Here is an 18,981-nt window from a genome sequence, read left to right as displayed (position 1 = left end):
ACCACAGCTTGTTAACAGCTTTAGTGGGTTTTTTCCTGTGTTGCACCAAAAGCCGGCTATTAGAACATCTTTGTTTCAACTTGTGCATTTCCATACTTTTCTGCAAGTTACGTAGGCTTAGGGACCATTCATTAACCATTAAGAATGAAAAACTTCAAGGGAAGCTGGTTCTGCCAGTTGCCAATACAGGTAAGTGCTAATTTACTTGTAACATCATGATCTACCTATGCCATGTGGCCCACAAGTCAAGCATTTTGAAGGGTTAGCTACACATTACACATGCATAGCTGAGGTCACAAAGCAAAGAAAAGCTGCTTTGGAAGGCAGGGAAATTTTAGTGTGCAGAAGCAGCTGGAAGTGGCTGATTGCCCATTCCTAGTCACTCTCCAAGTAGGTTTTCCTTCTGCGAAGTTCAAAGACCGGATCCAGGTCTCAGATCCATGTGTTTGCTTGTAACTCTCTGTTAGCCCCTTAGTTAAATTGATCTCACAAGAGCAGTTAAGTGTGTGGTTGACTCTTGTACTGTTAATCAAGGGTATGTACAAACACTTAGCTTTTGCTGGATTGTATCCTAGGTGTAGCAGTTGCAAACCTGTGGCTCATTAGTTATTGAACTACAGCTCCCATCAGTCCCACCCAGGATGCCTGCCCCATGTTCAGGGTTGATGGCAGTTGTTATGGGAAGATACCACATTAGCCACCCCTGTGTGCTGTGTGTGTGTTGTGTTGAACTGTGTATAACATGAAGGAACTAGTAACAAATTTCAAGGGGGGAAATGTAATTTTATCACACAGAACAAGCTGCTGTTTGTCCATCTACCGTATAGTCACCCAGAAAGTACAGCGATAAGAATAAATAGATAACATGTAAAGCCAAAGGCATGGTAAGTGTTCACAGTCTATTTAATAGTGGGACATGGATATAAGTACTACACAGTTGTTGCTGTTTTAGAACACATTCAATTTTGATATAAGCATTTGCTACGGGAGGGATTTGGGCTTTCCATATTCTACACTTTTAAAGATTTATTCTGCCAGTTTAAGCAAACAATATCAAATTATGATAGCTGGTCTGGTCTTCTACTTAGCTTGGTTTCCTAAAAAAAATTGTTCATAAAGCATTAGCCAAATAAATGTCTGACTTACTTCAGAACTCAAGGCTTTCTGGATTTAAACAGTGGAAACAAGCAAGATAGTTTTCAACGTAAAGTGTGATTTGTTCAGTGCTAAAACTACCATGCTGATATAATAAAATATTTTTCCATGATCAATTTTAATGCTTTATTCATTGATTAAAAGAATATACATTTAACATAAACCATACAACATCAGTCATCAAGTCAAACACTCAGCTGGTTTCCTTACAATTTCTGTCAGGAGTTACTTTAGTCTGATCACATTTATAAGATAAAATCTCACCACATCTGGCATTCACACACACTGTGCCAGTGGATTCACTCTACTGATGTACATATAAAATCCGCATGGTATGTGCTCACTGGAGACAAAACAGCGCACACCTGTCAAAAGGTCATTTTAATATAAGATGGTAAAACCATTTGTAAAACACATATAAACTTTTCCATAAATAGAATCATATCTGGACATCTGTTGCATAAATTGTGTTTTCCAAAGCTTACAATATGGCAGCCAGGTCTCAGCACTGCTGGGCACCCACGTTGGCCACTTAACTTTATTATTGCAGACTGTCCTTTAACATTAAATGCACAACATTCGTACCACTTAAAACTTGGGTCAGGTGGAAGTCTCACAGAGACCACGTCTGTACCGCGGTTGCCCTGAAACAGTTTAAATCGGCTTTTAAAGCCTCTCAGATATAACAAGATTTTAAAACATACTTCATGGAATGTTCTTCATGCATCATAGCAGCTCATACCTGTGATAGAACAAGGCTTGTATTATCTGTTTTCCTTTCTTTCCTTTACATTCACTATTCACAGTGAAACAGGTGCATGTTTAAGAGTTCTGAGGTTGCTGACCGAGCCACAGCACAGCTGTGTACCACAGGTCGAAATTCGACCTTATATATTACAATCTAGCAGTATCTGGCTGGCCAAAAATTGGCCTGCCCCTGCCAGCATGTGGGCACTTCTTCGTTTTAAATCTATTCTTTGGCAGCTGACACAGGCGCTGACAGAGAAAATCCAGTGACTTAGTTGCTAGGGATTTCACGACTAATGTTTGTTTGCAAGCAAAGTAGACTTAAATTTATATCTTTAAATCATTATGGTTTTACCCCATCGGAGTGTAGAGACTTGACGTTTCTTTTTAAATCTGGGCCCAAAGCTAACTTGTACGGAGAAGCTGACAGACCACAAGAAAAAGAAGCTACAATTAATTTACAACGAAACTACGATTGATAGCTTTCAGAGTCAGGTAAGCATCTGAAGAAGCTATACTGTGCAAGAGACAACTGCTTCATATTTAAGGAGGAGATTGCAGAGTGGCAATATTTCATGCTCCAGATATTGTACATGAAATCAAAGCAAAGGTTTACAGTAAATGGTATTGGATAGTCCTGATTTTTCTCTCTTAAAAAAAAAAAAGCTTTAAGTAGCATGCTACTAGTTTACATGACAATGACTGCATTCAAAACCACTGGGCTATGGATAGTAAAAAGATTTTTGGCTCCTGAGCACAAAAACTCCGACAATAGTAAAATCAGTGAAGTTGCAGAGTTACTCAGTACAAAAAGAAAGTTAGCCGGCAACCTCAGACAACCTTCAGCCACATCTGAGTTTTGCTTTTTTTTTTTTTTGTAGACAAGTCCATTAACCGTGAAAGCCCTAAACGTTGCCACTTTCAGCTTCTAAACCAATACCCGACTACGTTCTTTGATCAAGAAGTAGAATATACATATATAATTCTATATAGCTAATACTGATTAAACACAGCACAAGAGGGGTTAATTCACACTACTGAAAAACATAATAGGACCCTACTTGCATATGTAACCACAGGAACTGTAAATAAAGAGAACTAAATGCCTTCACTGAAGCTTTGCATTTCTCTGTAAAAATGACGAGTTGGCTCAGTAAAGACACTGAGTAATTCTATGTCCATGACTGCGTGCCAAGGTCGGCCCAATCCAAGGGATACCTGCTCAATGAGATTGTGCACCGGATCCACATCTTGATCGGCCAATTCACCTTGGTCAAAATCAATGCTTTCTTCTGTGACTTCAAGCACTTTCAAATCAGAGCCACGAAGACGAGCAATGGCAATCAGGTTGTGAGCCCAAACAGTATAACCTGAAACACAAAAAAGCAATTACTAATTTTTAGGACTTTTGTCTTTCTTCCCTCTCCCTCCCCACCCTACCCCAAAGGTAATTTAATATTTTACAGCCTCACAGCTAATGTCTCCCTATTTAGCAATTTTCCTAATGAGGTTCTTTTCAAGAAATCACCCCAGTAATTGGTCAGTTTACTTACTCGGTTAATTAAAAAAGTGAATATTGCTGCTGTTTCTTTTTGTATTTAATTTTTGCGGAGCTGCCTGTTTTTCCTTCCCCAATAATTCCGGGCAGATGAGTAAGGAAATGTCTCATGGTATTTCTTGGTAGTTTTGCAGCATGATATGTATGTAGCATAAAGGCTCGTGTTAAAGGAGCCAATAATCGTAAAATATGTCGGGTGTAATACAACTTTGACGGGGAAGCCGTCTAAAGTAAGGACAATTCAACAGTGCAGGAAGTTATTTTCCTATCAATTAAGGGTTGTTGGATTGTTGTTTTTTGGCAACTGTGAGTCTTGTGTTCTGAAGGTAGTAACAGTTTCCCACCATATAATCATATTGATATGCACAGCGTATCTTACCCTGAAGCCAGAGCACAATTTATTCCCTGCCCCAGCACCCAACACTTTGGGAATTCTCCCAAACCTGGAGAAAAATACTTGAGTGGGAAATCTCAAGGGCATACCCATACCCATATGAATGTGTAGGTTTCTAAACTAGCAGTGTTTTGCCCCTCTGTAATTGCCTACCATGCACTGCCAGAAGAGAGAGCCTTGTGCACCTCCAGGCCAATAAAACCAATGGGTCTTCGGTTCGGTTGTCGCTGAGATCTGGGAAGCCAGACATATCTATCACATCATTCATTAGTATGAAATGAGTGAGGAACTTATCATACTGCCTAGATATGAGATCAACAACAGCTCCTGAAACGCAAGTGATGTAGCTGTCGAAGTGAATCCTCTCCAGTGGGATACTGGGTTTAAGAATCCTTAGCATGTCATCGCTCTTGATATCAAAAGCCATTATATAGACCCGAAGATTAGTGCTGTTGCGTGTCAGTGCCTTCCAATCTTCGTCTTCTGGCATATTTTCCAGGGACTTGTGCATTACGGAAATATTGTGGACCAGAAGAGACAGTCGATGCAAAGGCACATGGTTACTATCAGCCAGGACTCTTGCCATTTCTGCTGTAAAATCACAGAAATCCAAGGCGAGTGAGCGAAGACTGACAAAACGCTCCAATTCAACCGCAGTGATAAGAGTGGTATTACCAGGGATGTGGTTGTCCAGTAAACTCAGGTGTTCCATAGTGTTGGCAATAGGATTTGAGAGAGATGACAATGATGTGGGTGTTACGATTTGTAGCATAAACCCGCATGACAGCCATTTCAGTTGCCTGCTGTTACCCAATATTTCTTCAAACAGCTGCTGTATTCTGCAAGAAGAAACAGAAGCAACCGTCTTAATCTTTTATAGTTTAATTTTTTTATTCTGAGCCAAGTTCAATAGACAAGGAAGCAAAAACGCTTTACACTTTTAATGCAAACTGTGTTGCATTAGAAACACACTGGCTGTAGCAGGGGTGGGTGGGGTGGAGAAAGAACACACCATTTAAAAATAAGTCTAAAGTTCCAGCAGCAGAATTGCACTTGCTTTTTAAAGTTCTGTTGTCTTCCTTTTTGTTTTAAACAAATATAAAAGAAAATTCATTTTGCCCTTTTGGAACTGTGCATGCTAACTTGTTTTGATTCTCTTCCCCACATTTTGTAACTAGCATATGTGTAGGGTAGCTACCAATTGCTAGAAGTCCTAGAGAGCACAGCGTGGTGGGTTCAATAGTGCTTGAATCTACTCACTGTATCAGCACTTTGTGTATCTCATTCAAACGATACTCCAAAGGGAAAATCAGGACTGATTAATACTGTATATGCTTTTACATCATTCAGCTTGACGCTTGATTTGAAGCCAAATGGCGGAAGTGATATTTGATTATATGAAAGCTCTATCCGTGATGCTTGTTCCACGATAACCATTTCTCACATGCGAGTCATGACTTGGTACCACATTCAGAGTGATGAACATCTGTATGTAACCTATTTATACTGGCTGATGAAAATAATGGGGGGTAGGAAGTAACGTGCATCTTACGCTTATTTTACTTATGCAATTGCAGCTTTGGTTGGTGGGGGAAATAAATATCTAACTGGAGAGTGGAGGAAACCCATTCTCCATTCATTTATTCCCCCACCCACCCACCTGTGCAAAGCTGTGATTGCTGGTTTTGGAACAGCAGCTCTGGCAGCAACCAGACAGCCCTCCATCTTGCCGGGGTGTGTGTGTGTTCCAAAGGGTTCCTGGCTTTATGCATTTTTGCATAAATGTGTGGACCCCTCATGTAAGATGTGAGTTAACTGTACCAGAAACCTTTCTTCTAATTAGCAAGTACAACTCTGATAATGATGAGCATTCTAATCCCACCCTTCCACCAAGGAGCTGAGGCCAGCGTACATAGTCCCCACACGTCTCATATTTTACTCCTGAAGTTAATTGTGAGAATAGTCAGGTTAATTGTGTCTGAAGCAGTATGAAAATTGCTCAGTTTTTTTGCAAAATGCATCTGCTTTTAGCAATGCGACATGGATAGCATAAAGTTTATACTGAGAATTGCTGGATGAAGATACTGCTATAGCAGTCCCTGGCACCCCTTCCTGCTTTGCTTAAAATGATTTATCCTAGAATGTGAATTTTGTAGGAGAAAATCTCCCAACTATTGCAAATGGCTTGTTTTTAGAGTAATCATGTTCTGCGAAAAGATGTCCAATTTTCAAAGGAAATTGCAACAACAAAGAACGATAGACACAGTGAAACCATGAGCCATTATTTTCAGTACTAAATCATCAGAGAAGACAATGGATTATATTCTAAAACAGCACATTTACAACACACACATCCCATTTCTTTAAACTGCAATACTGTAACAATATATTTTGGACAACTTACTGCTTAATCTTTTTTCCATCTGGATCCACTTTGCTGAGGTGCGTATTTGATATACTTCCATGTTGTTGCAGAATGCTTATGTCACCAAAGAGACTTAATTTCTGGAGATTCCTATTTGGAAGGGGAAAGTGTCAAGTCAGAGGCTTTGCATTAGAGGAGCATTTGAAAATAGCTCAAGCTTTTGTGTTATATGAGACGCAATCCACACGGTAACACTATAGCCTTGAAATCTAGAAACTAGTTGCCCCTTCTAGCCAAGGTACATTTGAATGACCAAGCTAAATAGCTTTACAATACATTTAAATTTGTTCAAAACTAGAAAAGAACCCAACATAATTCCGTCACAATATAGTGAATCTTTTTTCTGAATCACAGTATACTAGAAATAATCCTCATGAATATAGACAGTGGTAAGGAAATGGTTATATGTCTGATATTAATACAAGTGGACATAACATTGTAGAGGGGCTTGCAAAATATATACCAGAATGAAATCTCCTGTACCTAGGGTCACCGGGTGCAGCTATTTGGGACTTGCCATGCTAGTGACAGAGACTGTATAGAACCTATGATGCAGATGAGCTTTCTTTGCACAAACCAGCTTATTTTCTTGGCTTTTTTCCACCCAAGAATAAAATGCTTGAATATAAAGGATGGAATGGAAAAGCCATCTAACCAGATTTCCTTCTAGCCCACCTTCACAGACTGCATCACTCTCCAGGTTATGTGGTTATGTTTTTAGCAGAGTTGCGACATTTTTGGTAAATTCTATATTGCGTGGCTCAGGCATAAACACGATGCCCTGCCTAATATTTACTTAGAAGCTCTTGGATTCTCCCAGGTGCAGATTAGATAACTTGCCAGATCTTCACAGAGGACAAAGTAAAAGGCAGCAAACAGCAGCCATTCCCTAGATTATTTTCAGTGAAGCTGACTAATAACAGCTGTTTCCAAGGCCATCATACTTAAAGGTACATACACAACTTATCTGGAGACGAGTTTATAGTTCAATACATAGCCTTTCATTTATTACCTATACTAATGCTTCACTGAAAATCATGTTTAAATATTTCAGGGTGTACACTTTTGCCCCCCATATTATTCTAAATTCTCAATTCTGCTCCAACCTCCTCTACTTTGGTGTTCTGTAGGCAGCCAAGTAAAACAATTTGCTCACTTTTGCTCCCATAGATGTACAGTATTAAAAATAAAACTGTTGTATAAACAAGTCTGAAGAAGCATTCCCCAACTTGGCACCCTCCAGATGTTTTGCACTACGACGTTTGGAGGACATCAGCTTGGTGAAGGCTGGTCTATTAAAAACCATCTACTGCAAGTAGCGCCTGCTACCCACTCAATAGTGGTCTAAAAAACAGTAAAGAAGGGTCAGGTTTCTTCCAATTAACAAAAGCTTGCTTGTCTGGTTGTAGCAACTCATATTCCCATTAAGTGACTACTAGATGAGTGGTTAGCTACAGCCCTGAATTTAAATATTGACTTTTGATCATAAATTCAACCAGAAGCATAAGCACTCTCTGCAGAAAATTAACTATGTTTATGTCAGTTCAAACCTAAGTTTGGCAGGGTGCCACTCAATTGGTAGCTACTCAGAGTTGTCATAATGTATTGCGCAGAGATCCGAAGACTAGTCACATACAGCAAAGTTCATGCCTCAAATACGTCAATATTTTGAGCGCATCATTTATTGCCAATATGCAAAACACAGAGATTGCTTTCCAGAGGATTTTCTAAAGGGTCAGCTTTCATACCTGATCTATATGCTCCACAATAATGTGAACATTTTAATTAGAAGCAGCAGTGAGCACCCAAGAACATCAAGCAGTATTGCTATTTTTAGCTCTGCAGCCAAAGACTTCTTGCCTCAGGTACCGTAAATTCTAAAAGAACAGCATTGTCATTTGAAAGTTGTGTGTAGTTGCATAAGCTGTACATGCTGCACAGCTGAAAGCCAGGCTAAACCTTATAAGAGGGCTACAGCTGCCACTGCTCTCACTCTCCCTTGTAGCATCATCCAACACATAAAATGCATCACACAAAAAATCACTATGCTAACCCATCTGCCAATGCTGTGAGGCAAAGACCGGGAGATGAGCAACGCAATAGGATGCCATGTGTTGTGTTGGAGTGGTGGTTGCTGCAGGGACAAAGATAGTAAGCCTCACATACCAATTCACGTGAATAACTAATCAAAATATCTGGGGTCAGTTGCTTACTTTAACAATCTGGCACTATCTATTCTACACACACCTTTAGCACAGTGGGCACTGCTTGCACATCATGACTTGAAGTGTATGTGAACGTATCTGCCCGTGTATGTGAGAAAGAGGGAGACAGAGAGATTAGGTATCACAGCACACACTTCAATCCTATATACATTTACTTGGAAGCAAGTCTCACTTTTAGGGGGGCTTACTCCCAGGAAACTATGCACAGAGGGATCCGAGCCATACTCTGCAGACATGCTATTACATTTCCATTCATTTCATGCACAAGGCTTCCACCAGCCCATCAGCAGCCAGAGCCCAGTCGATCCCACAGCAGCAGCAGCAGCAGTGACAGCTCCTGGCGCCAGGCTAACTTGATGAACTCTGGATCTCCTTCAGTCATGTGTTATCATGAACTGTAATGTCCTAAAAATACATGAGCAATTTAGTAATACCCATTAAACCACTGTGTAAAACACAGCATTTTTCTAATGTATGACATTAGCTCTAGGGTTTATGCACAATTGTTTCCAACCTGCATTAAGATTGCATTTGAGCTTTAGAGCAATTTATGGAATTGCTTGGAGAACCTTGTGTTCCATATTATGTCCCAGATCCTTCAGAAACTATTAATTCTTCCCAGCCTTATTTTATATGCTGCACTCAAGCAAAGCCATTAATTCTCTGTTCAGCAACCAATTTTCAGAAGCCATATTTTCAGTTGAGCAATGGCCGAAAGGCCTGCAGTGTGGGCTCTGCTTGGACCTACATGAGCAAAATTAAAGTGAATGCGCTCTTCAGCATCCTCTTCTCCAGCACAATCTGCGTCAGAAACTTTGGCACTCTATGCACCTTCACTGCTCACTGCTATTTCTTTGTGCTTTGGCTTGTACACAGGAGTTTAGGTGCACAATGAGATAAAGAGGTCTGCCCAAGTTTATTCTGTTTGTAGTGTAGAAGACAAGTGCCTCACTCAGGAAGAAAATGGCTGACTACACCATAAGAGCACATGGTCCTGTCTGAGACATCCTGGTGATCAGGGGCTCTGCAAGGAGCCAGGCAGAAAACCTTTAGAAACTAGATTTATTCACTAGGCCACCATTTGTCTATCCACACGTTTAACTTTTAAAGTATAGTCCATGCTATACTTCTTAGTCAAACAGAATATAATTTGCTAGATTTATATCATTGCCACCTAGTCCACAACAGAAACACATCTAATGTTATAGAGTGATCTAGTATGTTCAAACTCTGACATTCTGCATTGTGATTTATTTTACTTTTGTGGTAAAGAGCCAGATGCAACAACTTGCCTGTGTAGTGTTAGTGCATTGGCAGAGATTAAAAGTAGTCAGTGCAACCATTTCAGCTACACATTCATGTGCACTGCGGTTTCTGTGAAATACAGTTTCGGAATACAATACCAAGCTATGAAGCAGAGAGAAAACTAACACCTACTAGCTATCAGAAAGCAAGTACATAGAAGAATATAAAAAGTAAACAAGTCTTGCCACAACAGATACTGCTGTGGCAAGACTTTCCACAAAGGCGGGATTGGAAAGATGCCCCAAACCTTTATTAGCGAAACTAACATTTTACTGACATCCAAAATATCTACCAATTAGTGGAATACGTACATGTGTAAAATGTTGCCTAAAAATATTAGCAACCACATCACAGTTCCCTCATGTTCGTAGGTGGAAATCTGTCAAATTTCACTAGTATTATATCAGACAGTGAAGAGGTTTCTCAATAATTTCCCACACACTTAAAAAATTATAACAGTAGAATGATTACTCTTTTTTAACCAGTGTTTTCTTGGGAAGAAAGTTTTTAAAAAGTTTAGGGATCTACTACAAATTATTTAATGGCTTAGGTAATGCCTTAGATAGGAACATTGGGGCGTATCGTTCACCACTCTATCTGCCATAATTGCTGCATTTTCCACCTCCTCAATTATGAACTGTCTTCCACTGAACACGTAGAAGACAAGGAGGAAACTAAGACAGGCTGCTTCCTTCAGCCGGGTGCTGCATTTTCACATCACAGTCCTGACACAGTGGCTGCTCAGAGAGGGCGATGTCCAGGCTCCTAAGTATTGACCAGTTTCAAAATAGGCCTGTACTCTGGAGGCTGTACACTCATGTCAAAAGCATATTTTATAACTGCAATTTCTGAGAATCCCTGGGGATCTTGCTGCAGTTTAATAAAGGCGAAATTAAAAGATTGGCCTCTTTTGCTCTATCGTTATTCAAGCTGTCAAGCAAACATCAATGACAGGGTGAATTTTGCTCTTTTTTCTGAATTTAAGCTTTCATTAAAAAAAACAAAGCACCTACCTCTCAAATGCATTAAGTCATTTATGGTAGAGGGAATAGAGTTACTCAGACGTAGCAAACAGGACAGCTCCACTTTATCTGCCCACACTATGCCATGGAGAATTGCACTGATCATATGAATTTCCAGCTAAGTATACTGTGCTTTTTGATGTAGCTCTGTCCATTTTTAGCAGTGAGCCTTGCTCACGCTGTATGTCATGATGCCACTGCATTATGTGGGTGGCATTGCAGCCAAGTAAGTTATCATGGTGTGAACTGCAAACAGGGATGTTCTCTGAAGGGCTTTGAACAAGATAGTTATAAAAACATTATCAGAAGTCAGAACCATTAGTAAATGTAAATCATGAGTTTGTATTCCCAAACCTGAGAACCACTACATTGTTCTCTCCTACGGAGAATATAGGTTCTTCGCTTGAACAGAATAATTTAGCTTCCTCCCCATGCCACTCCAAAATTCTAATCAGAACACAAACATTTCGAAGCATGGGACTATATTTCCTTAGTTTCCAGGCTGTTATGTTCTTGATTAGTTACAATAGTCACTTAAAGTTGACTTTTTAGGCTCTGCACTTCAGGCCATTTGTGTTTGACAAAGACATACTGTAGGTTTTGAAGAGATTGTAAATTTTATCACTGCCTGTTATGTAACTGAAGAATAAATGAGACAGTCAGAAGCAACATCAGCCTCGGCCACTGGATCATCAACCTAAGCATATCTCCTTCATTTCTATTTCTATCTCTCCAACTGCTTGATGAAGAATATTTTGCTTGCAAACCATTTTGAATAAGTAGCTGGTGCAATAAAATATGCCATTTTAAATCATGCTGTGTGAAAAACAAAGCCACCAACTCTGATCTCATACAGCGATGACATGGAAATTTCCCACTATTCTGTAAAATACTGAAAATCTCTCCAGAACAAGCAATCTTGCTATGCTGATCAGTAAATGTGCCTCCGGTGTGCCCTTTTTCTTTCAAGAGTTCAATGACAGAAATAAACGCCTTATCTTTCAGAAGCCTATTTGCTGCATAATGCTGAACATGCTAATATGCCACTTTCTTTCCTAGCTTATTTGCCTCCTTTTCAAGCCTATTCATTTTTATTACACAGATGCTCTAACAAGTTAACATTACTACATAATTTATCTCGTACAGGTCAAGAGCAGGCGTATTTCCCCAGAAACCAAATGTGACAAAAGAAGATAACCAACCAGCAGGCATTGCAGATGGAGGAAGAGAAAGTAAAGCAACAGGAAGAACTAGTTTAGTATCTGTATTTCAGACCTTGAAAATATTTGAAACAATTCAAAACAGCACCTTTTCAAGGTGCTATGAAGAAACTAATTATGGAGAACAAATTAAAAAAAAATCAGTTTAATACCACTGCACCTGCAACCAAGGAGAAGGAAGAGAAGGCCTCAAAGGATATTATTATTTCAGGGCCTCAAAAGATAAGGCTATTTCATCCTTTGATTTCCTACCCCCCACCCAGTCTTAAGTATGTTTACATGGAAGAAATGAAGACATACAAGAGCAAGGTCTGATTGCCCACTCTCCAAATCACACACACAATCACTTAGTTATTTCATAGTTTGTGGCAAAGGTTTCACAGGAAATAGGGGTGTGCATCAGTTTCAGAAAAATGGTGAAGCCAAGTGGGATGTCTGGGAGGAGGTCTCCAGTACAAAAGCCCCTGGATGTGCTAGTCTACTATGGATGAGTTGCTATGCCTGCAAATTTCACCTACTTCTATCAAAAGGGGGGCAAATTAGAGCCATTTGAATTCCCAATCTTGGAAGGGTGGGGGGCAAATGGTACTGATTCACTCTCCCGAGCCAAACTGAGTTGTTTTATAAAGTGCCAAGCTTTGGGATTCAAATCAAATATTATGGTTGGTGCACACTCCTAACAGGAAGTAACTAAAAAAGAAGATTCCATGGGGTCTCTAATTATCTGTGGCCTTTTAGAAGTGGGTGGAATATTTAAAATTTTAATCCTCCGCTTGCTTTTTAAGTATATATTGGGAGAGTTGGGCTATAAATCAGTTTGAGTTGCCTTGGGCAAGATAAAGTGACTAACAAATTCAATAAATAATAACAACGTATGAACTTGCGGCTCCATCTCCAACACCAAACAATGGTTTGTTTGTTTGTTATATGTGAACTGACCCCACTCTTATAACAGAATTTACTTCAGTAAGACTATTTAAAATTGCAATCTACTAAGGAGATCCACACATAGATGCTGGCTTTCCAGAGCAGATTTCTTTGCTGGATGAGGATTGTGCATGCAACAAGGAACTGGATGTTCAGATATTATTGCTGAATGCCCACATCCATTAATGAAGGCTATGCATTATGGAATGTGAATTGTGTACACAGTGCCCAACTCATATGCAGCACAGATGGAATGTGGATGGGCACCAAACACATGCAAGCTCTATCAGCACTGTAGAGTGGGAAAGATCCTGAGATTTTCCATTCACCCAGGGATGCAATCAAGGCAGCACATCCCCATCCATTACCTGAGACAACAGTACATGATCATTACTCAACATGATCGTTACTCAACACTAAACAAAGAATAGTCTTAAAACTCATGATGCAGCTGAAACTAAGCAAGCCTGGCCCTGTAAACTGGGAGGCTGACCAGGAACCACATGCAATTTGCTCTTTGAGGAGTAGAGCGTAAGCGAAATAAAGACAACTTCTTGGGTGCGACATCTTACTTACAGCACAATCCTCCGTATTAATTCCAAAGTGAATTCTACGGTTTTCCCACAGGGCTTATTCAGGGGAACATGTGGTTAGACTTGCAGCTTTAAAGGTTTATTCAGAAGGTGCTGCTGCAACAATTAAGTATTTTCCTCAATAAATTCTGAAAGTTAACCGCGGGGGTAGGGAGAGTTCTGCTTCACTAGGAGAAGGAAAGAGTCAAACGTATTTGCTGGATTTAGTTAATGAACTCTCAGAATGGTTCTGCCAAATGAAACACATTTCCTTCTACTTCTCAAATAAGCGTGCATGTCAGAATTCTGGCAATATTTGAGTCGTGTGCGTTCAACAGCACAGGACCAAAACATACAGTTCAGACACTACTTTTTGCTCACACCCTCGTCTAGCAATCCTTTCTAAAGGATCATGCTCTGGCTTATTACCATAGGAACGAAGTAATATGAAAATGCACATAATGAACCCTGATGCTCTTTTTGTGTAAGGAAAAGCAACTTCAGATGGAGAAAGTCTTGTGCAGAGATGCAACAGGGTGGGTTTACTCTTTCATTATCAACTATTTTTTTTCTTTCTAACTCACCACTTGAGCTGCTTTCCCCCTCTGTGGGGTTCCAGGAATAAATTTGTGGTGGTAAATATGCTTCTAGAGCATTTATATGCAACACATAGTCTACTCTTTAAGCTAACTGATCATTGACATACTAAGACAGCCTTGTAACTAAGTCCACTGGAGTTAATAGCCTGTAAAGTAAAACCACTAGCCTGCTAAAAAGCTAGTAGGCTGTGTTGTTATGCTGCTCAGAGGAATAAAAGCCTCTTCCCCAGTGGTGAGAACAGAAATGAAGTGGGTTGGTGGTGCCTGGACAGAGCAATCCAACCCTCCTTAGCCAGACAACTAATTAGCCGCATGGAATTCCTTGTTGCCTATGGTCACAAGGCAAGTTGTTAAGATACAAGGCTGACATAGAAGCTTTGCATGTTTGCTGGTCCTTTCAATGGGGTTGTTTACATAAACACTTTAAGGATTGCCTCTGCAATCTCAACCAGCTGCAGTTAGAATTACTGGGGTCAACTTCTACAGAATTATTATCTTGCCTAGCTGGTAAAGAAATAAGGCTATATAAATAGAATTGGAGAAACATTTTATGCAAGCATGGCCTCAACTGGTAAGCAACAGGGATGTTCAAAAGGAAAACCAGCAGCCAGTATGCAGGATCAGCCACAAGATGCAAATAGCCCTTGCAATGCCATCATCTTTACACTCTTCAGATTCTGCAGGATTGAATAAGAAAGCCCATGAAGTCATCTATGTACCATGATTAGCTAACAGAGTGAAAGGGAGGGTAAGTCCTATAAGAAACTGCTGAGGCCCAAATTCCCTACAGCTTTAATAGGCTGCTAGCTTGAGAGGGGCTCCTCGAGCCTGCCACACCCTTGTTGCAGACCTAGCACTTCATCAGTCTAATGGTTTCCTATTAATTTGTCCAGGCCTGCTGATAGTGATGCTGGTTAGAGTTGGGCCTTAGTGTTGCTGCTTTTAGAATAGGTGCATGATTTTATTTTGTTTTGTTTTTTATATAACCATATATCCTGCAGTGTGTGCTGTATTGTAAGCCTCTCTTCTAGATGACGGACAGGGTATCAGCTCAAAGAAAGGACTTTGCTGCTCTCTCTTTCTGGTTCTTGGCTTGTTACTTTTCATGCAGATTACCTCCTTCCCTGAAGCAAGCAGCTGCCTTTTCCACAGGTGAGTGTAAGAGTGTCAATCATTGTCTCCAAGTCTAACCTACATCACATGGGTGCTGTGAGGATAAAATAGGGAGAGGAAGAACCATGTGTGTTACGCTGAGCTCCTTGGGAGCAAGGTGGGATTTAAATAAATGTAATAAATATGCAAAAATAAAAAGTGACAGAAAGGCCCCACAGCGGGTCACCTAGTGAGCTCACAGATGAGGTGAAATATGAACTGCAATTTCCTGGCTGCCATGAAAGTGAACTGCAATTTCCTGGCTCACAGCACACATACTTTAGTGTTTCAGTATCCACATGACAAAAGCTGGTCACTGTAGCACCCAACAGAGTGAGACGGAATTTGGAAATCTCTGAAAAAAATGGCCACAAATCTGATCTTGGCTGCTTCAGATCTTATCACATCTTTCATTGACATATGGTTGCTGTACCAGTTGCAGCAGTTTAATTTTCTGAGATGTGTGATCTGAACAGGATTTTCTTACTGCAAATCATTTAAGATGTGCAAACTATAGTCTATTCTATTGTGCAGAACTGGCTGTAGGAAAGAGTGATGAGCACAGCACGGACAACTGCACAATCTCTTCTTGAAAAGGACATTTCATTCTGTAGTGGAGCAGAGAGAAACAAGAGTAACACAGAAGGAAACAAAAGGAAACAAACAGCTCTGGAATATTACTGATCAACTTAAGATTTCTTCATTATATGACCTTGACAGAATGGGAATTTTGGAAATCTTGAGGGAGAATGCAGAGCTAAAGGCTTACAAATGCAAAATATGTTTATGCTATTTTTGTGATTTACAAATGACATGAAAAACTTGGTATACTTATTTGTAAAACATTCTTGTTTATAAAACCCAATTAAAAATGCAAAATATGTAACTAACTGTGACACCTTTGTTGTATGACAACAAACACTAGAGTCACTGGAAAGGAAAGGATACCACTTTGGATCAGCTGGTATTGCTGTATTGCTCCCTTTAAAAAAGAAGAAAATGTTCTTTAACTGGTTTCCCAATTATGTAACAGCCTATAGCTGAGCAAATTATTAATGTGCCCTGCTGCTGGCTTCAGAATAGTACACTAACAGTAGGTGTTCTAGAACGGACACCACAAAGCCACTGTCTCCCATTTTGAAGGATTTAGGCACTAAAGAAGTGACATGTTAGCTGAGAAGGGTTAGTGTTTCTATCAGTCAAGAAACCAAAAGCAATTGTCAGGTTTTCCTAGCAGCTTATCACAAAAAGTATTATGAGCCCATCAAAACAGGGGGCACAGGGCAAATAACTGTCTCAACAGCTCCCTGTTTTTGGTGGCATCCCAGGGAAGGTACTTGACGTGCGGAAGGTAGTGAAGCTACCTATCCAGAAACACTCCTCTCCACAAGGACCCCCCCCCAACCGCAGCACTTTTGGGTGGCGACGTGCAGACGTGTGTTCCTTCATGTGATGTTCCCTTCGAGTTGCTCCAGAATGGCTCCTTCCTCGCCGCTCACACATCCCTCCTCCCCCCCCCTCCCGGCGCGCACAGCAGGAGTAAGGCATCTTTAAGTGGATGCGTGACAATCGGGAATTCAACAGGTGCAGCTTCCCCCACCCAGTAATAATAACTCAATCGGCTGAACTTCAGGCAGATGTTAGAAAGCACAGGAACCTTTGAAAGAGAGAGCTCCTGCTTCCCAGCTAAGTAGCTGGGAAGCAGGAGGCTTTGCAACTCTCCCTCCCGCTCGGCGTGTGTTAGTACGTGTGTGTGTGTGTGGATGTTAGTTAACGCTGGCTGGCCTCCCACCACGCCGTCCTACCTGTTGTTGCGGACGCTGCTAAGCACGCAGAGTACGAGCTCCAGGTAGGTCCTCAGCAGCTCCAGCCAGCGAGGGCAGAGCTGTGCTTCTCCCTCCGCCGCGGCCGCCGCGGCTGCCGCTTCCTCGCACACCCCGCTGGCGCCTCCTCCTCCGGCTCCTGCTCCGCCGCCGCCGCCGCCTCCGGCTCCTCCGCTGGGGTAGTTGTCGGCGGCGAACTGGACGCGGAGCTCGCGCACGAACCAGCCGCACTTGCGCATGAGGAAGTCGAGGCGCGGGCGCTCGGCCGGGCAGACGCGCAGGCTGAGGCGCAGCCGGGGCCACAGGGCCGGGTAGAAGAGGCACTCTCGCCAGTGCGAGCAGGCGGCCGAGGCCCGGAGCCGGTCCGGGGCGGCCAGGAACGAGAAGATGTGGACCACCAGCTCGCTGGGCAGGGAGCCGGCGCCCACCGGCCCCCCACACACCGACGACATGGCCGGCCCAGCCGCCGGCGGCCGCAGCCCCGAGCCCGGCCTCGGCCTCCCCTCCGGCTCCTGCGACAGAAACAACAACATCAATGACAAGGCGGAGGGAGGCGGGGCGGGACCGGACGGGACTCTGCTGCTGCTGCTGCTGCCGCCGCTGCCGCCGGAGCCAACCACTGCTCGCAGCCGCAGGGGGAGGGCGAGATGTACCATTGGGCTCCCGGGTTGGGTTGTCGGGGCGGGATGGAACGCACCAACGCGCCGAGAGGGAGGGAGAGGCGGAGCGTACCAAAGTGCGCTCAGCCGGCGGGGGTGGCGGGGAACTGTTGCTCTCATGACTCAGCGCGCGGAGAAGGGCTGGCGTGGCCGATGGATGCCACCTAACGAAAGTTTCGCAGAGGAGGGGGAAGGCGGCGCGATAGCCGACCTGGATTTTTTTTCTTTGCAAGGCCGCGGGGACGCTTAGAAGAACCACGGGAGGCGCTGCCGCCTAGGAGCGCCTGCACAAAGTCCTCCGCGCGGCGAGGGAGACGCCCGGTGTCTCTGCATCTTTCCAAAATTCGAACATCGCCGTACTGTTAAAATGAAGCAGTTTATTCCAGGATAATTTTAAGGACTGGAATAGGCAAGCACCGGCGCCTGATGAACGAACCTGCCATTATTACCACCTAAGTGGAGGTTTTTTTTTTCCTTGGCAGATAAGAGCAGAGGGGAAATGTTCTCCCTGTCCTGTTTCATTTGTAGCAGAGGCATGAGCATGACTAGTGTGCAAAATAACAATTTTGTTCACAGTGCTGGTGCTGACCTTCAAACCCCAAAATGACCTCACCTTGTATACACAAAGGAGTGTCTCCATCTGGACACTGAGGTCCAGCTCCCAGGGCAGCCTGATGGTTCCCTCACTGTGAGAAGTTACAGGGAATCAGGCAAGGGGTGTTTTTGGTAGTGGTGCCCTCCCATCAGTTGTCAAGGAAATAAAGAACTATTTGACTTTTAGAAGACATCTGAAGGCAGCCCTGTTTAGGGAAGTTTTTAATGTTGATGTTTTGTTGTGTTTTTGGATCTGCCCACAGTGGCTGGGGCAACCCAATCAGATGGGCGGCATATAATTCTACCGCTTTGTGGCCGGAAAGATGAACAGAGTGCTCTTAGAGATGGAAGGAACCAAAGGCCACTTTGGCAGCCCTTAGCTGAAGAGCAGAACCATTTCCTGGCCATCTTCCCACAGAATATAAATCACGCATCCTCTCACTGGACTTTCAGCTCCCATCATCTCCAGTTAGCATGACAAATGGTCATGCATGATGAGAGTTGCAACCCAGGAACGTGTGTGTCTCAGGTTCTTCCACTCCTACTCTTACATGACACCATGATCTTGGGCAGAAAACCTTAGCACACCACTCACAGTATCATT

At 42.3% G+C, this 18,981-nt stretch overlaps 1 protein-coding gene across 1 annotated transcript; it reads right to left on the bottom strand.

Annotated features, from left to right (window-relative positions):
* Nucleotides 1-885: 885 nt before the first annotated feature.
* On the bottom strand, nt 886-17,795 carry FBXO33 (F-box protein 33). Its single transcript, XM_081900396.1, has 4 exons — nt 17,107-17,795; nt 6,259-6,369; nt 4,008-4,693; nt 886-3,272 (listed from the first exon to the last, which is right to left on the bottom strand). Exons 1-4 carry the CDS (start codon nt 17,778-17,780, stop codon nt 3,001-3,003), a joined length of 1,743 nt encoding a protein of 580 aa, XP_081756522.1. The 5' UTR covers nt 17,781-17,795; the 3' UTR covers nt 886-3,000.
* Between the last annotated feature and the right edge of the window lie 1,186 nt (nt 17,796-18,981).

Source organism: Podarcis melisellensis, assembly GCF_964234715.1.
Source record: "Podarcis melisellensis genome assembly, chromosome: 1".
In the NCBI taxonomy this organism is placed as follows: Eukaryota; Metazoa; Chordata; class Lepidosauria; order Squamata; family Lacertidae; genus Podarcis; species Podarcis melisellensis.
This window is presented reverse-complemented; position numbering and strand designations above follow the sequence as displayed.